General features: G+C 44.8%; 3 protein-coding genes across 3 annotated transcripts; 1 reads left to right on the forward strand and 2 right to left on the reverse strand.

The window, feature by feature from the left end:
- Window positions 1–2,653: 2,653 nt before the first annotated feature.
- On the reverse strand, window positions 2,654–3,812 carry LOC147957334 (putative glutathione S-transferase GSTU6). Its single transcript, XM_087535240.1, has 2 exons — window positions 3,316–3,812; window positions 2,654–3,215 (listed from the first exon to the last, which is right to left on the reverse strand). Exons 1-2 carry the CDS (start codon window positions 3,652–3,654, stop codon window positions 2,865–2,867), a joined length of 690 nt encoding a protein of 229 aa, XP_087391366.1. The 5' UTR covers window positions 3,655–3,812; the 3' UTR covers window positions 2,654–2,864.
- A 3,869-nt stretch (window positions 3,813–7,681) lies between these two features.
- On the reverse strand, window positions 7,682–9,418 carry LOC147957335 (chloroplast protein FOR GROWTH AND FERTILITY 2-like). Its single transcript, XM_087536303.1, has 2 exons — window positions 9,011–9,418; window positions 7,682–8,875 (listed from the first exon to the last, which is right to left on the reverse strand). Exons 1-2 carry the CDS (start codon window positions 9,416–9,418, stop codon window positions 8,012–8,014), a joined length of 1,272 nt encoding a protein of 423 aa, XP_087392429.1. The 3' UTR covers window positions 7,682–8,011.
- A 4,102-nt stretch (window positions 9,419–13,520) lies between these two features.
- LOC147957336 (ethylene-responsive transcription factor 1-like) lies at window positions 13,521–14,111 on the forward strand. Its single transcript, XM_087531650.1, has one exon. It carries the CDS (start codon window positions 13,521–13,523, stop codon window positions 14,109–14,111), a length of 591 nt encoding a protein of 196 aa, XP_087387776.1.
- Window positions 14,112–23,039: the final 8,928 nt, after the last annotated feature.

Consider the following 23,039-nt stretch of genomic DNA (forward strand, 5'->3'; position numbering starts at 1 on the left):
TTTGCTTCATCAAGCTTCTTTTTTTGCCATTTCTCCATCTTCTCCATGTCTACCATTTTCCTCTCAATGATCCTCGTCTCCCGGTTGAACTCAATCCTCGTCTCCCGGTTGAACTCAATCCTCGTCCTGCACATTTAAGAAGAGCTTCTCCTCTCTTCCTCCTCCTATGTTTTGATACCCCCCCCCCTCGTTGCAAAAGATGTTCATCCATGTGGCAGACATTTTTCTTGTCGTGCCATCATGCATGGCCCTATCCTTCTCCCACCTCTTCCCCCTCTAGTATCTATTTTTCATTGGCTTGAGCCCATGTCCGCCCGCCCCTCCACCTGTCTCATCATCCTCATTCGATCCAACATAATTTGTCAGAGCTTGTGACACTATTCTTCTTCTTCTTGGCGGGGTTACTGAGATCTTCAAAGTGTATTGACCACTTCGTTTTCCCATAGTGAATGGCTTCTTCTCAATTTGACGGTATGAAGTGGTGGCCAGTCCCATCTAGCAAGCAAAACTCACATGTCAACATAATGCAAGTAGCTAAGCAAGAAAGAAGGATCATGAGCAATGTAAAGCAAACACAACTTACATGGCTAGTAACTCCAATACCACTTTGTTGCATATTCACCACCTGTGCATAGAAACCGCAGAACTTGTTCATAGTCTATTGGATGGCGGGCCACCTATATTGAAAAGAACCCTCATCACGGATGGAACGGATTGCATGTGGATCCACGTAGTGCTTGTGTTCATGGTACCATCCATGAATTATCTCCCCCCCCCCCACAATATTTCAAGCCCTTTTGTTTGGTTCCACATATAGGATTCATGCTTGTGGCCAACCAAGCTTTATACAATAAAACATCTTCATGGGTTGAGTATGCATTTCCTCCTGCCTTCACCTTCTTTTTTTAGTGCCCAATGATTGCCTAACATCCAACAAAGACGAATTTTGAACACTCACCTCATAATTTGGAGGATCTTGACTGTCATTTATCATATCCATCGTCAATGAGTCCTAAACATGCATCACAATGAAATTACCATCCTAAAATTGTTCCGTTAATGCATATAGGGCAAAAAAAAAAAACTACGGATTTGGTTGAGTAATATCCTCGAACAGTTGGTGGTCATGTCTGGCGCCGGAGCTTCTCGATGTTATTGTGGCCGTTGGAGTTGTGGTGACTCATACGTCATGTGCGGGAGGCATCCTGGTCCTTTGTGAAGCCATGCAGGATATCGAGTCGTTGCGAAGCTGGAACGCCATAGGGCGGGGGCATGGTGGAAGACGTCAGAGTGGACGTAGCGAACTCCAAGTCAAGGATGTCTTTCGCCAACATCTTTCTTGGCCTTCTTGCAAGAGCACTGCTGGGTACGCTGCTCGTTTCCAGAAATCTTCCCTAATCCGGAGGTCTCTCATAAAGGAGCATGTCAAGGTTGCCTTGGGAGGCAAGCCCCAAAGCGGGTTGCACAACGGCTAAACGTCAATAGCCATCATCGCCGAATTGGCGAAATCACTAGCCACTCGGAAACTCTAGTCTATCTATCATCCAACGCTTGATTGTTTTGTTATCAGATACTCACACATAGGACATGCCGCATATACATATTTTGGGAGGACATCCATACACGTTGTAGCACTTTTATTGCTACGTCAATATGGTTTTATCCATATGTGTTTGTAAAATTTGCACATGATACAATTTTGTGTAACGTATAGATCTCTCCATCTCAACAGTTGTAATCTTTTAATCCGGGAGAAAACCCAAGATCTAACCTCCATGGGTGGATCTAGCGATGACAACGCTTGTGTGTCGTTCCTTTATTGGAGGCATCATTTTCTAAATGCTTATCCCACATTCCGGGTGCTGTGATCGGTGATGGTTGTTGTTGTATGCTTGAGTTCGATTCGACTTGACTTGACTTTTAGAGGTTTCAATTTTGTATCTTTGTGTGTGCGTGCGATGATAGGCTGTGTGCATTTCAGTCGTGCAAAGGCCGAGCGCGTGCTTATAGTGCTTGTATGCTCTTGAAGCGACATTATGAGTCAATAAAATCCACCCACCATAAAAAAAAGATGAACGGGTGGCTTGTTTGCATGAAGATAGATAGATATTAGGGTTTTTATCATTTATGCCACCGGTTATGTCGCACTACTCAATTTTGCCACTAGGAATTTCAACTCCTCAAAAATGTCATTGCTTCATTAGACACATACTCAAAAATGCCACCGGACATCATTATTGTGATCTCAAATCTCTTTTGCCATGTTATAATGACATAAATACCTATGAACCAACATGCCAGCTCTCCCTCTATCTCGCTACAATAAAGTGTGGGGCCCATTTGTTCCCAACAACGTTCTTATTTTCCTGTAAAATTATCCGCTTGGTTACTCTTGATAAGTGGGGCCACACTTATCATTGTGAGATGGATAGAATAGACATGTGGGTCTAGGCTTATTTTTGTCATATAACATGGTCAGCGGATTTGACGTGAAAATAACAATGTCTAATGGCATTTTTGAGTAAACATCTAAAGGAACGGTGACATTTTTGAGATATCTAATGGCATTTTTGAGCAAGCATCTCATGAATCGATGGCATTTTTGAGTAGTTATAATTTCTAATGGCAAAACTGAGTAGTGGGACGCAACTAGTGGCATAAATGATAAAAACCCTAGATATTATTTTCCATGATTAATAAAGCTTTGTGGCTCACTCAACATTCAACAACAACAAAACTAAATAGTGAACGCTATCGGGGGAACACGAAAGAGAGAATACAGTTTCAACGAGAAAAGCATAGCGGCAATCTTTTGAAACAAAATAGCTTGCTGTGGCAGGCGGCCTCGTCCCCAGCATATGAGCCTACGTTGTCAAGGACAAGGAGAACTCCACCAGCCTGTTCACGTCCGGCATGGCCGCCTCCACCGCCTCCAGCGCGCCGAAGCGGTCCGCCCACGCGGCCAGGAGCGGCATCTCCACGGGGTCGATGGTCTTGACGCCATTGATCACGTCCACGGAGCGCGCCCACGCGAGGAGGCCGCCGAGCACCGTGTCCACGTACCCGGGGGCGTCGCCTCCAAAGAAGGGCTTCCCTCCGGCGACTTCCCACAGGGCTCCGTCCAGGGTCTTCAGGGCGGCGGCCACCTTTTTCTTCCCCTCCGCTTTCTCCTCCTCCGTCTTGCTCCATGACGCCTGGTACATGGCCTTCAGCAGCTGCGCTTGCACAGAAGGGAAGTGAGACAATTGTCTACAAGAGCTCAATGCCACAAGGTAAACACGACGGACCAAATGAAATGGAGGATGAACATGATACCGTGTCGTCGACGAAGGCTGCCCAGAAGCGGGCGACGGCGCGCTCGTAGGGGCCGGCCGGGAGGAGGGCGGGGCGGCCGTCGCCGGCGAAAGCCTCGTCGAGGTACTGCATGATGACCGTCGACTCGCAGACGGGCTTGCCGGCGTGGATCAGCACCGGCACCATCTTGTGGACGGGGTTAGAGCGGAGGAGCAGCTCGCTCTTGTTGTCGAAGTCCTCCTCTTGGTACTCGTAGCTGCTGATGCCCTTGATGCTGAGAGCGAGGCGCACTCGCAGCACGGCCGGGCTCGCCCACATGCCCAACAGCTTCAGGTCGTCTCCTCCTGCTCCGGCCGCCATTGCTGCTGCTGCTGCTGGTGTGGTGTCTATGAGCTGCTCAAGGTGGTCTCAGCTTTGCACGTAGTAGATGGCTTGTGTTTTGGTTCCTCAGTTGTAGGAGGCATATATACACGAGCGTACATAGCAGAGACTCTTCCGTTGGAACTTACTCTGCAAGGCAAAATGTTTGGTGGGTTAATTCTACTTTCTACTCCTCTGTCTCATAATATAAAAGCATTTTTTACACTTGTGTAATGTCAAAAACGCTCTTATATTATGGGACGGAAAGAGAATTGTCTGCTTTACCGACTTGGACTAGTAATCAGGAGCGCACAGATGTCCATCGCACTAGCTATATTTAACATTCAGAAAAATATTTCTGTTGACCCAAACAGATCTTGGCCTCTACTATGATTCAAAGCTAGCAACGCCATATACAGCATGCCAAAGTTGACTCAGTATTGATTACTACTAGTCAGTACAACATTCCCGGTCAGGCTTGATCGTACGAACCGCGTCGACGCTGACGTTACCGACCAGGATTTAATGCGCGCGGAGGCTTGGTTCCAATTTGCGTGAATACACAGCAACATAGATGAGGCTTGGTTCCAATTTGCGGAGTAGGCAATTTTGATAAAGTGATATAGAATTAAATGAAGAAAAAAGAGTTGAGTATTATATCATGCACTTTATCCATATATAAGTTGCATGAAGTTCAATTTTGGGTTAGTCGATTTTCTGGCCATTGAAGTCTACTTTACGATCCATATAACTTTCTTTTTCTGGGCTGCTGGTCTGTATGTTGTTTTGGGCTATTTTTCTACAGTTTTGCTAGAACTCATATACTCCTTTTATAGCCACTGAATGTGATGCTATAAGATGCGTGTGTGCTGACGTGGGTTGTATCCGATCTTGTTTTCCAGGTGAATGAGACCAAATTACGTCTCATCTAGATGAGTTGTAAGTACTCCCATTTTTCTACCGACCACATACTTCGGTCAATCAATTCTTTAACAGGCCGAAGCGCATTCCGACACAACCTTCTTCTTTCTTTTTTCTTTTTTTCTGTCTATACATGTTTTTCTTTTTTTCTTTTCTTTATTACTTGCTTTTTATTATCTCTGTTGTAGGTGTATTTGGGACGTTGGTTGTGTAAATATATACATACAAATACTATATAATAATATGTGCCAAAATTTCATTATTATATGACTATTCTTTGCATATTACAAAAGGTGCAATTTCAGTGCAAAGTTGTGTGCAACTTTTTTATTTTTAAAATTTTCTTTTTTCCTTAAAGGGAAATACCAACACCTTGTATGTTGGTCTAACACATCTCCACACACACACACACACACACACACACACACACACACACACACACAAACTCGGCCGACTTAACTTGTGCAGAAAATGTGTGGCATAATACTGTTAATGCTAGCTTTGGCATAAGAGGGAAGTTCTAGTATTGTCAATCGTCCGGTGCTACCCTGCTAGCAATATTGAGAACTAACTAAATTTCAGCCCATTTACATAAATTTGTTTATACAAATCTCCGAAAACATTCATTGTGCTATGAATTCATATGGTAAAGAAAACTGCAGTGTTTGTTTCTCGAGCTCAACAAATTAAACTCGCACGGATCTCAACGTCAAGATTGATGGTTCCCCGTGGCACATCATGTCTACAAAAAATGATGGATGGACCATACAACTCGCGCGGATGTCAGTCGGCTGAGAATTAGCAAATCCATAAATCTATACCTACTAATAAAGCAAAGTGCGTTTCTCCAATTTTTTCATCCGTTCACCATCGAATAGTTTTTTTCTATTCGAGGTGGTACTAAATTTTTGTCCGCTCTCTATTAGAAAAGGAAAAACGCCCGAATTTCGTACATGGGCCGCCAGCAGTGTGGCCCAGCAAAGCCAACCCGTTTATTTTCGTGCCCACGTAGGTAGCAAAACTCTATTTATTGCAGTGAGCGTCAAATAGCCGCAAATTCGCACATGGCCACCAAGCTGGGCTGACCCGTTTTCTTTTTCTTTGTTCTGAGTTATGTTTCTATTTTTCTTTTTTCTTTTATCCCTTTTTCTTTCCTGTTTCTTTTGCCTTTTTTCCTTTGAATTTTATTTTTCTTTCTCCCTTTTTCGTATATTATTTTTCAGAAAAAGTTCATAATATCAGAAAAATTCAATTTTTAAAAAATGTTCAGAATTTTGAAATATATTCCATTTTGAAAAATGTTCAAGACATTAAATCTTTGTTCTCATTCCAAAATAGTCGCAAATTCGCATAGCACGCCCAAGTTGGCTTGAACCATTTTCTTCTTTCTGTTCTGTCTTATGTTTCTATTTTTCTTTTTTTGTTTCTTTCTCCTTTTCTTTCCTGTTTCTTTTGTCTTTTTTCCTTTCGAGTTTATTTTTATTTCTCCCTTTTTTAGTAAATTCAATTTTTTTAAAGTTCATAATATCAGAAAAATCATATTTTTTAGAAAATGCACAAAATTCTAAAATATATTATGTTTTGCAAAACGTTCAGAACATTAGATCTTTGTTCTCCTTCCAATATTGGTTCAGATTTTAAAAAAATCCATTTTTTTCTTTGTGTTTTCCAAAGTTATTTGAGATTTTCCAAACAGTAGCATTTTAAAAATGTTCCAAATATGAAAAATATTCATGTTTTAGAGAAATATTCGCAAATTCAGAATAATGTCTGAGTTTAAAGAAACTTATTTTTTAAAATTGTTCTGAGTGTTCAGTGTTTCCTTTTTAAAAAAACAATCACAAATTCAAAAAATATTCATGTTATTATAAAAGGTTCATGTTTTCAAATAAAATTGTGAATTTCAAACGTTTCAAATTTTGTTGTGTATTTCTGAAAAAATGTAAAGAATGAAAAGAAATGGTTTGGGATTTTCAAAATTATTCATGTTTTCAAGAATATTCATCAATTTGTGTATTTTTTAAAGTAAATTTTTTTACCAATCTGACATTGGAGTATGATCTTAAATCTTTGAGTTGGCCATTGGTTGGTAGGACTCGTGTCTTCAAGTGGCTAGCAGCACGTAATCGGGTCTTTGAGGTCAAGATTTCAATCCTTCAACTCATTATTTTTGGGATTTTTTCGCGCCTTATAAACACAGGTCGTCTTGGAGCCTACCAATGTGTTGGCCCATACACGAACGGTTCCATGCGCTATTTTACGCAACTAGCTTCATATAGTAGCCCCCGTGCAGTTGGCCTAAGAAAAAAATTGCTTCATTGCAAAAGCAATATTGGGCCTTAGACGCACTCCCCTACTGGGTCGTCCGAGGGAGAATTTTTTTCTTGGGCCAATAAAAAAGAATATGTTGGTTTGGCTCGAATAAAAAAATTGTGGGCACATTAGTGCTAAAATAATCAAAAAAAAATAAACCCTAGTAAAGAAGGGACAATGATGTCTGGTTATGCGCTAAATATGCTAATAAAACGGGATTTATGCGCTACAATTAGTAATCCATCCGGGCAATCGTAAGAGAGAGTGGTCAAAACAACCGCGCCTTGAAGGTCACCGCATAGCTACCACATGAGGAGGCAGACACAACCCCGAAACAGAGGCGGACCCAGAGGAAAAAAAGGCACGAGTTGCATGGTTGCCGCCACGCCAACTAACCCCACCAATATCAAGATCTCATGGGACAAACATGACCCGCGAGAAGACCACAACTCCTCTCTATCACACCACTATGGAGATCGTTTTTGGTGGACAAATCAATTATCTCTCCCATTGCTTCTCGCAAAGAAATAGCTCTCCCGTTGCAACGCACGGGCATATGTGATGGACGGAGTATACATCATGTCATCTATACGGATTTTAACTCTCATTTTTTTTGTTCCACCAAGCCTTTCTCCCTTTCCGTATCAGAGACAAGAAAAATGAGTAAGTACAAATTTTAAGCCAGCACAAACCTTCGAAATTTGAAGCTAAGTCTACGTTCAGAATCAGTGTGCTAAGGTTGGTCCATGATAAACCTCATCACGGTACAAAAACACCAATCAACCAGCAATCATCACAATAGGAAACGGGTCATTTCCTGAATTTCTTCCGGCCAATCGCTCAAGTAAAGTTGGTAGTGCATCCAGAATTCCAGATCATCATAACAACAATGGCGGCAAATTGCCACTCGTCTCAACAGCAGCTAAGCAAATTCTAATATAAGATTTCCTTTCTTGAATCGTAAACTACATCCTAGTTGCTGCTGCTCGATCTCAAGAGGAAGGACGTGACGTAGCAAAATTTCCATGGCGGGTTCATTCGTTCGATTCGAAGCAAGGCAATATCGTCGTCGTTGTTGTTGTTGCAGGCGCAGGGGATGATGATGATGATGATCAGTAGTAGTTCAGTACAAGCTCACCCCGAAGGACTCGCTGACGATGATGGCGACCCCCATGGAGATGGCGACGAGGGAGGCCGCCCAGGTGAGCTTCTCCGTGATCCGGGGCACCCTCTCCTTGAGCGCCTCGGTGCAGGTGCCGATGAGCACGGTGTAGCTGGCCATGGACAGCACGGTGCCCACGAGGAACATGCCGAGGAAGGCGCCCCCCGCGGCGCGCGACGGCATGGCCAGCGCCGGCAGGATGATCATGAGCGCGTCCGGCTGCAGCCCGTGCACGATCCCCGTCGCGAACGTCGCGAAGCTGATCTCCTTCTTCTTGCCGCCGGCGCCCAGCAGCGCCTTCTCCAGCGCGTTGCTGTTGTTGCCGCCGTGCTGGTGCGCGCTGGTGCCGCCCTCCAGCGCGGCGGCCACGCAGGGCGCCGCCTGCGTCGCCTCCCGGATGCCGATGGCGCCGATGACGAGCAGGGTGAGGCCGACGACGCGGGTGCCCCAGGTGCGGAGCACCTCGATGTGGAGCCGGTCCTTGAGGCCGAGGAAGAGCAGGCCGAACATGACCTGGCCGGCGTCGTGGCCGCAGCCCCAGAGCGCGCCCACCGCCGCGCTCTCCACCGGCGACCGCCCGATGGAGAGCGGCGCCAGCGCGGCCAGGTGGTCCGGGCCCGAGAGCGTGTGCAGGCAGCCGGCCAGGAACCCCGTCCACGCGCTGCCCAGCAGCTCCGACTTGAAGATGCTCCGGCCCGCCGTGACGGCCGCCGAGTGGGAGTGGTTGTGCAGCGCCGAGGCCAGCGCCGGCGGCACCATGGACGACGGCCCGACTGCCGCCACCACCAGCGCCGCCACCAAGGCGACTGCCGCGGCCGAGGCGACCTGTGGATTATTCCCGGCAAGAACGTAAATTTCGCCGCCTTATCATCCGTTCCACCTCTGGCTCATCGTTCGTTTGTGGCCGAGAATTCAGGTTCAGGCAATGAAGGAAACAGAGCAGAGCACTGGCGCACTGACCTTCTGGAAGAAGCGGGTGACTCCGGTGGCCGGAGCCTGCGCAGAGGCGTCGGCGGCCTCGTCATCTGGTTCCGGTGGCGCGGGATTGACGGCGTCGGCGCGGGAGAAGGCGGAGGCCGCGGCGAGGAGGGACGGGGGCGGCCTGGGGAGGAGCGGCGCCAGAGGATGCAGCCTGAGTCCGTGGAGGGGCGCGAAGGACCTTGGCGCGGCGGTGGCGGGGAGGAGGTGGTGGTGGCCGCCGGCGCGGGGCCTGGAGGCGGAGGAGGAGGCGGGCGCGCGGGTGAGGTGGAGCGGCGAAGAGATAAGCCTGTCCATTGCGGGTGCTCGTGCTGGGGTTTCGGTGTGGCTCAACGGAAGACAGATAATAATAAGTTTCAAAATCAAAAATGAAATAGGAATTGAACACATATTTGGGAGGCTTCGGACGGGCCGGGTTGAGCGGCTATGTCGGCTGAGATGGGCCTTTTTGGCAGTGAGAAACTAATTTTCAGTTTCTTCTTTGTGGACCAAGAAATTAGTTCTAACAAAAAGTCCATATACCCCCAAAAAAGGTTCATAAAATTCTAAAAAAATTCCACATATACCCCTAAAAAATTCCATATTACCCTAAAAGAGTCAGTATGAGTTTGTGCAATGTAACCTTTCAAAAACTTTTAAAGTGCATGCTAACCAGTTGAAAAATACTTTATCGGAGATTATTTCACATGAGCAATCTGCATTTGTATCTGATAGGCTCTGTTATTGCTGCTTATGAGTTCCCGCATTTCATGAAGATGTCAAGAAGTAAAGACCTACGAACTCTCTTATCTAGAAAAGATCGGTTGTCCTTTCTGTTGTCCCAGCTAGCGGGCTCCGACGGGAAATATTCTCCCTCCCCCTAACGGTTTTGCCCACTAGATGTTGTAGGGTGCAATCAATCTAGTTGTTGCATCAAAACACATAGGGGCCATTCGGTTATCACCCAAAGGAGAAAAAGTGAACTAGTTGTGAATTGAAATACTAAAATATCGGAATCAAAAGAAAAAGGTTGCGACAATCCAAATGTGTGTCTACTTTGGCGGTCAATGCCAAATGTTTGGCATGCAAACTCTCGTCTGCCATCCAAACAAACCCATACACTATCTGATATCCCCAGCACAAGCAAAAAGAGCTTCATAATTGCAAAAGCTTTATATGTCAGTGGTGACCACCATGAAGCACCCAGGTGAAGTACAAATATATCAGATGCCACTTCCATACATAGATGGAGAATCATACCGATAATATTGATGTGATTGACATACTTCCAAAGAAGTACACAAGTGCAGAAGTCATAAAATAACTGAATGTTCCAACAACATAACTAGAGATGTGGGTTTAGATATAAAATTTGACAAACAACATCCGCTAAGGGTGGTCCGCAAGCACGGCTCCAATAAAAATGATCTAGAGAACACAAAAACAATAAGATATGGTCCATTTGGTTGTTGCAGTGGAATGGGATATTGTCCTTCGCTCATCATCAATGCAACAAGTCTCATGGGGATGTTGATCCATGAAGCGATCACATTGTGGATATTCTGCAACGCGGACATATCGAAAGGTACGTTCTAAAAAGAACATGGGAACCAAAGGGGAAAAGGCATCAAACATTTAAATGGCAACACATATAGTAATTTACCATGAAAAAAAGTATTGATGAAAGTGATAAATGAGGGGTTAATTAACGAGAAATACATGTAAAGAAAGACAAGTAAAAAAGGAATATGGGACATGTACATTGTCCGTTGAGTATTCATACTCCTGCACCGCAACACCAAACGAAACATTTTGTATTGATAAACGAGCCAAAGAAAATGAGAAACAACCATGAAAAGAAAAATGAATAGGGGCTAACCAACATGAGGTCGAGGATTGCGTGTGATACGTCTATTTTGCATCATGCTTTTATATCGATATTTATTGCAATATGGGCTGTTATTACACATTATGTCACAATACTTATGTCTATTCTCTCTTATTTTACAAGGTTTACATAAAGAGGGAGAATGCCGGCGATTGGGATTCTGGGCTAGAAAATGAGCAAATATTAGAGACCTATTCTGCACAGCTCCAAAAGTCCTGAAACTTCACGGAAGACGTTTTCCGAATATAAAAAAACATTGAGAGCAAGAACTTCACCAGGGAGGCCACACCCTACCCACGAGGGTGGGGGGCGTGCCCTACCCCCCTGGGCGCCCCTACCTCGTGGCCCCCCTGGTGGCCCTCCGGTCACCATCTTCTGCTATATGAAGTCTTTCGATGGGAAAAAATCATAAGCCATCTTCTCGGACGAAACTCCGCCGCCACGAGGCGGAACCTTGGCGAAACCAATCTAGGGCTCTGGCGGAGCTGTTCTGCCGGGGAAACTTCCCTCCCGGAGGGGGAAATCATCGCCATCGTCATCACCAACGCTCCTCTCATCGGGAGAGGGCAATCTCCATCAACATCTTCATCAGCACCATCTCCTCTCAAAACCCTAGTTCATCTCTTGAATCCAATTCTTGTCTCCAAGTCCGGGATTGGTGCTAGTAGGTTACTAGTAGTGTTAATTACTCATTGTAGTTGATGCTAGTTGGTTTAATTGGTGGAAGATCATATGTTTAGATCCTATATGCATATTAATACCCCTCTGATTATGAACATGTTTATGCTTTGTGAGTAGTTACTTTTGTTCCTGAGGATATGGGAGAAGTCTTGCTATTAGTAGTCATGTGAATTTGGTATTCGTTCGATATTTTGATGAGATGTATGTTGTCTCTCCTCTAGTGGTGTTATGTGAACGTCGACTACATGACACTTCACCAATGTTTGGGCCTAGAGGAAGGCATTGGGGAGTAATAAGTAGATGATGGGTTGCTAGAGTGACAGAAGCTTAAACCCTAGTTTATGCGTTGCTTCGTAAGGGGCTGATTTGGATCCATATGTTTCATGCTATGGTTAGGTTTACCTTAATACTTTTGTTGTAGTTGCGGATGCTTGCAATAGAGGTTAATTATAAGTGGGATGCTTGTCCAAGTAAGGGCAGTACCCAAGCACCGGTCCACCCACATACCAAATTATCAAAGTACCGAACGCAAATCATATGAGCGTGATGAAAACTAGCTTGACGATATTCCCATGTGTCCTCGGGAGTGCTTTTCTCTATATAAGAGTTTGTCCAGGCTTGTCCTTTGCTACAAAAAGGATTGGGTCACCTTGCTGCACTTTATTTACTTTTGTTACTTGTTGCTCATTATAAATTATCCTATCACAAAACTATCTGTTACCACTTATTTCAGTACTTGTAGAGAATACCTTGCTGGAAACCGCTTATCATTTCCTTCTGCTCCTCGTTACGTTCGACACTCTTGCTTATCGAAAGGACTACGATAGATCCCCTATACTTGTGGGTCATCAGCGTGCTACCTCAGGCAAACTCTATTTTTTCCATGCATGAAAATTGTTCTGCTGTCAAAATCCTGATCTGCCATATGTATGTTGAACACATAGACAATAGAACCTCAAAAAGGGTAAACTAAAAACATGGTGGCCGGCATAAAAGTATAAGAAAATCATAGAAGGAGGCATTTAAAAAAATGTTTATATAAAAGAGCATGAAAAAAAGGAGAGATGGTATTGTTTCGACCATGACACAATTCTAGTACCATTACGAATAAATGACTATTGTTAAGTACTGAAAATAAGTTACTGCTAGATGATAAGTACTGGCATACTAACTAAGGAACAACTAGGACCCTTTGACAACATACAACAAAATAACAATGAACAAGGGAAACAAAAGGTGAAAAATAGTGACAGATGAATGAAGGATGAATCCCAAGAAACTAAAAAGTAATTGCACAAGTGGGAATGAGGAAAGAAAATGAAGACTAAAGTAATAAAGTATGACATGTGGAGAAACTGAAAACTATATGAAGAAAAAACTGAGCAACTGAATATCCAACGAAGAAAGGGGCATTCTAAAAACAAAGGAAGGGAAACTAAAGGCAAACACATGAAAAAAAATCAAAGAATAAAAAATTAACTCAAAACCAATTAAGCAAATAAACAATCGTATACAAAATCAAAATGATGGACAAATGGAATAACGGGGAAAAACTGAACAAACATTGACTGAGAACTTACATTCTAAATGTCATTCATACCAATGAGTGAACATTCAGCCCTTGTAGAAAAAACACGATAAAAAAACTATACCTTAGAGCAACTCCAACGGCCGCGCCAAAAAACGCGCGTGCGCGGTAAACCCAGCTTTTAGCGCGTGCAGGACGTTTTGCCGCGCTCCAGCGGTGGCGGGAAACTGGCGCGCGCGGGAACCGTTTGCGCGCGCGCGAAAAGGCCCCAGCTCGCGCGCTATTTTTGGCGCACCGCTTCCGGCGCGCCTATAAAATACGGTGCTCGCCACGCGCCTATTCCACGACTCCTCTTCCTCTTCCTCTCTGCCACGCGTGCCTCCACCGCTCCAGCGCCCCGCCACCGACGCGCCACCATGCTGCCGCGCCGCCGAGGAGCGTCGGGCTACCGCGGCGTCCGCCTGCGCCCCAACAGCGGGTACTACTCCGAAATACGCTCCGGCGATCTCCGGCTCGGCCTCGGCACCTACGGGACGGTGCACGAGGCCGCTCGCGCGCACGACGCGGCGGCGTGGCGCCTAGGCCGGCCACACGGGCAGATGAATTTCCAAGACGTGTACACGCTTCAGCAGGCGCTGGACGTCGCCCTGCCGCCTCGTTTGAACACGACACAAGACCGTGCGAAGCACGCTGAGCGGCAGCGCCGCCTCCTCGTCGCCCAGGAGGACGAGCGGGTCATGGCGGAGTGGCGCCGGCGCCACCCGGAGGACGTCGCCTACGAGCAAGTCTACTGGGCAAGGCGCCGCGAGGACACGCGAAGGCGCTGCGAGGAGCGGTTGGACAGGCGTCGGCGGAAGGCATTGGCGAATGCGCAGTCCGATCTCGTTGCAGCAGGTGGGAGGTCGTTCTTCACGGCAGACGATGATCGTTGGTTGGACATATGGCTCAATACCTCGGACGACACCGCCGAGGATGATAATGGTGATGATGATAACGACTTAGAGTAGTTTATCTATGCAATCTATCTAGTTTTTATCATTTGACGTTTTTATCTATGCAATCTATGCTTCCGATGTAAAATACCTTTGTATCGTTTTAAAAAATCTATGCAATCTATCTAGTTTATCTATGCTTCCGATGTATACATCTAGTTTTGTAGAATGAGAGCGCGCGCTGCATTTTAGCGTGGCTGCTGGAGCCAGCGCTGCGCGCCGCGCAAAACCAGGCGATGGGCGCGCGCTAAAGCTGTTTTTTGCGCGCGGCGCATTCGGCGCCTGTTGAAGATGCTCTTATAAACGATCATTATAGAATCGAAATAAAAAGGAAAACAATGTTTTTTTTTGAAAAATTAAACATTGAATGACTAACCTTGTTTAAACATTGATGCATTAGTATGCCACTTCGTTTTACAGCACATGTGTACCACATCCATCCATGAACTGAAAAAATGGTAGACTGAACAATCACTGGACTGTAATGTACACATTGAATCCTAATAACTTTTACCTTATTTTGTTTATCTAGCCTGCAAAATGGAGATAAAAATACCGAAGATGGTGGAGAAACAAAGTACTGTAGACAAACAAAAAATGAAAACCAAAAATCACACTTCCGGGCCCCATTTACACATTCCACCACACGAATCTCGCTTGAATCGTTTAAGCACATCTAGTTTCCCAACACAGAGCAAAGATCATGTGTGTACAAACAAATTCGTATGCATGCACACACATAGCTCGAGCTGGCACGCGATTCGGCTCACTGGGTCGAAGTGCAAAGGGCATCAACAAGGTGGTGAATCACCCATGGAGCATATCCGAGCAAAAGAAATAAAAAATAATGGAAGGGCCTGTTTGCAGGTCAACGTGAACATGAGGAGTGAGGGCCTTGTAAATGTAGTTCTAAACCTCGTGGAGGATCTATTCACCCCTTTCTTCTATGATACACTCATGCGTATTTTAGAAAAAAAAAACATGACGGGAGTAGATGCCGTCGGTGCTCCGGTACGATGATCCGTGTATGAGACAATGAATTGAGTGCAGGGTGGATGGGACGGATGGGAGGAAAAGAATGAAGCTCGCCGTACATGTATCGCTGGCGCTGCCCGATGGTTTCACCGCTGTGGACCACTCACTCTTGGCGCGCCGGTGGGGGAGCCCCCTGGCGGACAAAATTTCTGTTCTAACCTATACGGTAAACTTAAGCACGAATTGACCCTGTTTCTGAAATATTTCGAATCTGGCCTTTTTTTGTCACACCAACATTCATGGCATCTGGGTTGCATAGGAGACGCCACGGTGCCTGACGTTTGGCCCTGACCCACACTCGTCCGGTTGGCGCTGACATGGCAAAGACGAAACGCCACTGATCTTGGCGTTTGGTCACCATCTATACGCATGCATGTACACGAATGCTTCCTCGCTTGGTTGTTCATCTGTTCCTGGTGTGCATGTGATACGTCTCCAACGTATCTATAATTTTTGATTACTCCATGCTACTTTATCTACTGTTTTAGACAATATTGGGCTTTATTAATCACTTTTATATTACTTTTGGGACTAACCTATTAATCGGAGGCCCAGCCCAGATTTGCTGTTTTATGCCTATTTCAGTGTTTCGAGGAAAAGGAATATCAGACGGAGACAAAACGGAACGAAATCAACTGGAGAAGTTATTTTTGGAAGGAAACCCACCTGATGGACTTGGACCCCACGTCAGAAGATAAGATACGGGAGGTGCTCACGAGGGTGGGGGGCGCGCCTTCCCCCTGGGCGCGCCCCCCTGCCTCATGGGGCCCCCGTAGCTCCACCGACGTTCTCCCTCCACCCATATATACCTACGTACCCTAAAACTTCCAGAACAGAAGATAGATCGGGAGTTCCGCCGCCGCAAGCCTCCAGAACCACCAAAAACCAATCGGGACCCCTTTCCGGTACCCTGCCGGAGGGGGGATCCATCACCGGTGGCCATCTTCATCATCCCGGCGCTCTCCATGACGAAGAGGGAGTAGTTTTCCCTCGGGGCTGAGGGTATGTACCAGTAGCTATGTGTTTGATCTCTCTCTCTCGTGTTCCTCTATGGCACGATCTTGATGTATCCCGAGCTTTGCTATTGTAGTTGGATCTTATATTTCTTCTCCCCCTCTACTCTCTTGTGATGAATTGAGTTTCCCCTTTGAAGTTATCTTATCGGATTGAGTCTTTTATGAACACTTGATGTATGTCTTGCCGTGCTTATCTGTGGTGACAATGAGATATCACGTGCCACTTGATGTATATTTTGGTGACCAACTTGCGGGTTCCGCCCATGAACCTATGCATAGGGGTTGGCACACGTTCTTGATTCTCCGGTAGAAACTTTGGGGCACTATTTGAAGTACTTTTATGTTGGTTGGATAAATCCGAGATTATGTGATGCATATTGTATAATCATGCCCACGGATACTTGAGGTGACAATGGAGTATCTAGGTGACATTAGGGTTTTGGTTGATTTGTATCTTAAGGTGTTATTCTAGTAAAAACTCCAGGGTTGTTTGTGACACTTATAGGAATAGCCCAATGGATTGATTTGAAAGAATAACTTTGAGGTGGTTTCGTACCCTACCATAATCTCTACGTTTGTTCTCCGCTATTGGTGGCTTCGGAGTGACTCTTTGTTGCATGTTGAGGGCTCGTTATATGATCTATCTATGTTATTATTGTTGAGAGAACTTGCACTAGTGAAAGTATGAACCCTAGGCCTTGTTTCCTATCATTGCAATACCGTTTGCGCTCACTTTTACCACTCGCTACCTTGCTGTTTTTATTTTTAGTTTACAAAAACCTATATCTACTATCTATTTTGCACTTGTATCACCATCTCTTCGCCGAACTAGTGCACCTATACAATTTACCATTGTATTGGGTGTGTTGGGACACAAGAGACTCTTTGTTATTTGGTTGCAGGGTTGCTTGAGAGAGACCATCTTCATCCTACGCCTCCTACGGATTGATAAACCTTAGGTCATCCACTTGAGGGAAATTTGATACTATCCTACAAACCTGTGCACTTGCAGGCCCAACAACGTCTACAAGAAGAAGGTTGCGTAGTAGACATCAGCATGCAATGCATGCATGCCTTGGCCCTGTATGTGCAACACGGGTGCTTTCTTTCCCTTCTCTCTTGTACTCCCTCCGTTTTTAAATATTTGTCTTTCTAGAGATTTCAACAAGTGACTACATACAAAGCAAAATGAATGAACCCACACTCTAAAATATGTCTATATACTGTGGTAGTCCATTTGAAATATCTAGAAAGACAAATATTTATGAACGGATGGAGTAAGACCTAAGAACATGTTTAACAGTAATCAGCAATTTTTTTCCGCTTTCGTCCATGAAAAGGCGCGAGGATCAGTCCGCAGACACGGATACTATTGGGGAACGTAGCAATAATTCAAAATTTTCCTACGTGTCACCAAGATCAATCTATGGAGTCATCTAGCAACGAGGGAGGAGTGGATCTACATACCCTTGTAGATCGCGCGCGGAAGCGTTCAAGAGAACGGGGTTGATGGAGTCGTACTCGTCGTGATCCAAATCACCGATGATCCTAGCGCCGAACGGACGGCACCTCCGCGTTCAACACACGTACGGAGCAGCTACGTCTCCTCCTTCTTGATCCAGCAAGGGGGGAGGAGAGGTTAATGGAGATCCAGCAGCACGACGGAGTGGTGGTGGAAGTAGCGGGATTCCAACAGGGTTTCGCCAAGCGCTACGGGAGGAGGGAGATGTGTCACGGGAGGGAGAGGGAGGCGCCAGGGCTTAGATGGGGCTGCCCTCCCTTCCCCCCCACTATATATAGGGCCAAGGGAGAGGGGGGCGCAGCCTTGGCCCTTTCTCCAAGGAAGGGTGCGGCTAGGGAGGAGTCCCTCCTCCCCAAGGCACCTAGGAGGTGCCTTCCCCCTTTAGGACTCTTCCTTTCCTTATCTCTTGGCGCATGGGCCTCTTGGGGCTGGTGCCCTTGGCCCACATAGGCCAAGGCGCACACCCCTACAGCCCATGTGGCCCCCCGGGGCAGGTGGCCCCACCCGGTGGACCCCCGGGACCCTTCCGGTGGTCCCGGTACAATATCGGTGACCCCGAAACTTGTCCCGATGGCCGAAATAGCACTTCCTATATATAATTCTTTACCTCCGGACCATTCCGGAATTCCTTGTGACGTCCGGGATCTCATCCGGGACTCCGAACAACTTTTGGGTTACCGCATACTAATATCTCTATAACCCTAGCGTCACCGAACCTTAAGTGTGTAGACCCTACGGGTTCGGGAACCATGCAGACATGACCGAGACGTTCTCCGGTCAATAACCAACAACGGGATCTGGATACCCATGTTGGTTCCCACATGTTCCACGATGATCTCATCGGATGAACCACGATGTTGAGGATTCGATCAATCCCGTATACAATTCCCTTTGTCTAGCGGTACGATACTTGCCCGAGATTCGATCGTCGGTATCCGATACCTTGTTTAATCTCGTTACCGGCAAGTCTCTTTACTCGTTCCGTAACACATCATCCCGTGATCAACTCCTTGATCACATTGTGCACATTATGATGATGTCCTACCGAGTGGGCCCAGAGATACCTCTCCGTCACACGGAGTGACAAATCCCAGTCTCGATTCGTGCCAACCCAACACTTTCGGAGATACCTGTAGTGTACCTTTATAGCCACCCAGTTACGTTGTGACGTTTGGTACACCCAAAGTATTCCTACGGTATCCGGGAGTTGCACAATCTCATGGTCTAAGGAAATGATACTTGACATTAGAAAAGCTTTAGCATACGAACTACACGATCTTGTGCTATGCTTAGGATTGTGTCTTGTCCATCACATCATTCTCGTAATGATGTGATCCTGTTATCAACGACATCCAATGTCCATGGTCATGAAACCGTAACCATCTATTGATCAACGAGCTAGTCAACTAGAGGCTTACTAGGGACATGGTGTTGTCTATGTATCCACACATGTATCTGAGTTTCCTATCAATACAATTCTAGCATGGATAATAAACGATTATCATGAACAAGGAAATATAATAATAACCAATTTATTATTGCCTCTAGGGCATATTTCCAACAGTCTCCCACTTGCACTAGAGTCAATAATCTAGTTCACATCGCCATGTGATTAACACTCATAGGTCACATCGCCATGTGACCAACATCCAAAGAGTTTACTAGAGTCAATAATCTAGTTCACATCACTATGTGATTAACACTCAATGAGTTCTGGGTTTGATCATGTTGCTTGTGAGAGAGGTTTTAGTCAACGGGTCTGCAACATTCAGATCCGTATGTACTTCGCAAATCTCTACGCTATATTTGGAGCCATTTCAAATAACTGTTCTGCTTGGAGCTATACTAAATTGTTGCTCCATTATACATATCCGGTATCTCTACTCAGAGCTATCCGGATAGGTGTTAAGCTTGCATCGACGTAACCCTTTACGACGAACTCTTTTACCACCTCCATAATCGAGAAAATTCCTTAGTCCACTAGTTACTAAGGATAACTTTGACCGCTGTCCTGTGATCCATTCTTGGATCACTCTTGTACCCCTTGACTGACTCATGGCAAGGCACACTTCAGGTGCGGTACACAGCATAGCATACTGTAGAGCCTACGTCTTAAGCATAGGGGACGACCTTCGTCCTTTCTCTCTATTCTGCCGTGGTCGAGCTTTAAGTCTTAACTTCATACCTTATAACTCAGGCAAGAACTCCTTCTTTGACTGATCCAACTTGAACACCTTCAAGATCATGTCAAGGTATGTGCTCATTTGAAAGTACCATTAAGCGTTTTGATCTATCCTTATAGATCTTGACGCTCAATTTTTCAAGTAGCTTAATCCAGGCTTTCCATTGAAAAACACTTTCCAAATAACCCTATATGCTTTCCAGAAATTCTACGTCATTTCTGATCAACAATATGTCAACAACATATATTCATCAGAAATTCTATAGTGCTCCCACTCACTTCTTTGGAAATACAAGTTTCTCATAAACTTTGTATAAACCCAAAATCTTTGATCATCATCAAAGCATACATTCCAACTCCAAGATGCTTACTCCAGTCCTTAGAAGGATTGCTGAAGCTTTGCATACTTATTAGCATCTTTCAGGATTGGCAAAACCTTCCGGTTGTATCACATACAACCTTTCCTCAAGAAAATCGTCAAGGAAGCAATGTTTTGACATCCTATCTGCAAGATTTCATAAATAATGCAGTAATCGCTAATATAATTCCAACAGACTCTTAGCATCGCTACGAGTGAGAAAGTCTCATCATAGTCAACTCCTTGAACTTGTCGGAAAACATCTTAACGACAAGTCGAGCTTTCTTAATGGTGATACTTACCATCATTGTCCGTCTTCCTTTTAAAATCCATCTGTACTCAACAGCCTCACGACCATCGAGCTGTTCTACCAAAGTCTACACTTTGTTTTCATACATGGATCCTCTCTCGGATTTTATGGCCTCGAGCCATTCATCGGAATCCAGGCCCACCACCGCTTCTCCATAGCTCGTAGGTTCATTGTTGTCTGGCAACATGACTTCCAAGACATGATTACGTACCACTCTGAAGTAGCACGCATCCTTGTCATCCCACGAGGTTTGGTAGTGACTTGATCTGAAGTTTCATGATCACTATCATAAGCTTCCACTTCAATTGGTGTAGGTGCCACAGGAACAACTTCCTGTGCCCTGCCACACACTAGTTGAAGAGACGGTTTAATAACCTCATCAAGTCTCCACCATCCTCCCACTCAATTCTTTCGAGAGAAACTTTTCCTCGAGAAAGGACCCGATTCTAGAAACAATCCCTTATTGCTTTCGGATCTGAGATAGGAGGTATACCCAACTGTTTTGGGTGTCCTATGAAGATGCATTTATCCGCTTTGGGTTCAAGCTTATCAGCCTGAAACTTTTTCACATAAGCGTCGCAGCCCCAAACTTTTAAGAAATGACAGCTTAGGTTTCTCTAAACCATAGTTCATACGGTGTCATCTCATCGGAATTACGTGGTGCCCTATTTAAAGTGAATGTGGTCGTCTCTAATGCCTAACCCATAAACTATCGTGGTAATTCGATAAGAGACATCATGGTATGCATCATATCCAATAGGATGCAGTTATGATGTTTGGACACACCATCACACTATGGTGTTCCAGGCTGTATTAGTTGTGAAACAATTTCTACAATGTCTTAATTCCGTGCCAAACTCGTAATTCAGATATTCATCTCTATGATCATACCATAGATATTTTATCCTCTTGTCACGACGATCTTTCAACTTCACCCTGAAATTACTTGAACCTTTCAATAATTCAGACTCGTGATTCATCAAGTAAATATACTCAACATCTACTCAAATCATCTGTGAAGTAAGAACATAAGGATATCCACTACATGCCTCAGCACTCATTGGACTGCACACATCAAAATGTATTACTTCCAACAAGTTGCTTTCTAGTTCCATTTTACTGAAAACGAGGCTTTCAGTCATCTTGCCCATGTGGTATGATTTGCATGTCTCAAGTGATTCAAAATCAAGTGAGTCCAAACGGTCCATTTGCATGGAATTTCTTCATGCATATATACCAATAGGCATGGTTCGCATGTCTCAAGTGATTCAAAATCAAGTGAGTCCAAAGATCCATCAACATGGAGCTTCTTCATGCGTTTTATACCAATATGACTCAAATTGCAGTGCCACAAGTATGTGGTACTATCATTACTATCTTATATCTTTTGGCATGAACATGTGTATCACTACGATCGAGATTTCAATAAATCATTTATTTTAGGTGCAAGACCATTGAAGGTATTATTCAAACAAACAGAGTAACTATTATTCTCTTTAAATGAATAACCGTATTGCGATAGACATAATCCAATCATGTATATGCTCAACGCAAACACCAAATAACAATTATTTAGGTTTAACACCAATCTCGATGGTAGAGGGAGCGTGCGATGCTTGATCACATCAACATTGGAAACACTTCCAACACATATCGTCAGCTCACCTTTAGCTAGTCTCCGTTTATGCCGTAGCTTTTATTTCGAGTTACTAACACTTAGCAACTGAACCGGTATCTAATACCCTGGTGCTACTAGGAGTACTAGTAAAGTACACATCAACACAATGTATATCCAATATACTTCTATCGACCTTGCCAGCCTTCTCATCTACCAAGTATCTAGGGTAATTCTGCTCCAGTGGCTGTTCCCCTTATTACAGAAGCACTTAGTTTCGGGTTTGGGTTCAACTTTGGATTTCTTCACTAGAGCAGCAGCTGATTTGCCGTTTCATGAAGTATCCCTTCTTGCCCTTGCCCTTCTTGAAACTAGTGGTTTCACCAACCATCAACAATTGATGCTCCTTCTTGATTTCTACTTTTGTGGTGTCAAACATCACGAATATCTCAAGGATCATCATATATGTCCCTGATATATTATAGTTCATCACGAAGCTCTAGCAGCTTGGTGGTAATGACTTCGGAAAACTATCACTATTTCATCTGGACGATCAACTCCCACTTGATTCAAGCGATTGTTGTACTCAGACAATCTGAGCACAAGTTCAACAATTGAGCTTTTCTCCCTTAGTTTGTAGGCTAAGAAAATCGTCGGAGGTCTTATACCCCTTGACGTGGGCACGAGCCTGAAATCCCAATTTCAGCCCTCGAAACATCTCATATGTTTCGCGACGTTTCAAAACGTCTTCGGTGCCTCAACTCTAAACCGTTTAACTGAACTATCACGTAGTTATCAAAATGTGTATGTCAGATGTTCGCAACATCCACAGACGACGTTCGAGGTTCAGCACACTGAGCGGTGCATTAAGGACATAAGCCTTCTATGAAGCAATGAGGACAATC

This window comes from Triticum urartu, chromosome 7A, assembly GCF_056163025.1.
Source record: "Triticum urartu cultivar PI428250 chromosome 7A, HENAU_Tu73, whole genome shotgun sequence".
In the NCBI taxonomy this organism is placed as follows: Eukaryota; Viridiplantae; Streptophyta; class Magnoliopsida; order Poales; family Poaceae; genus Triticum; species Triticum urartu.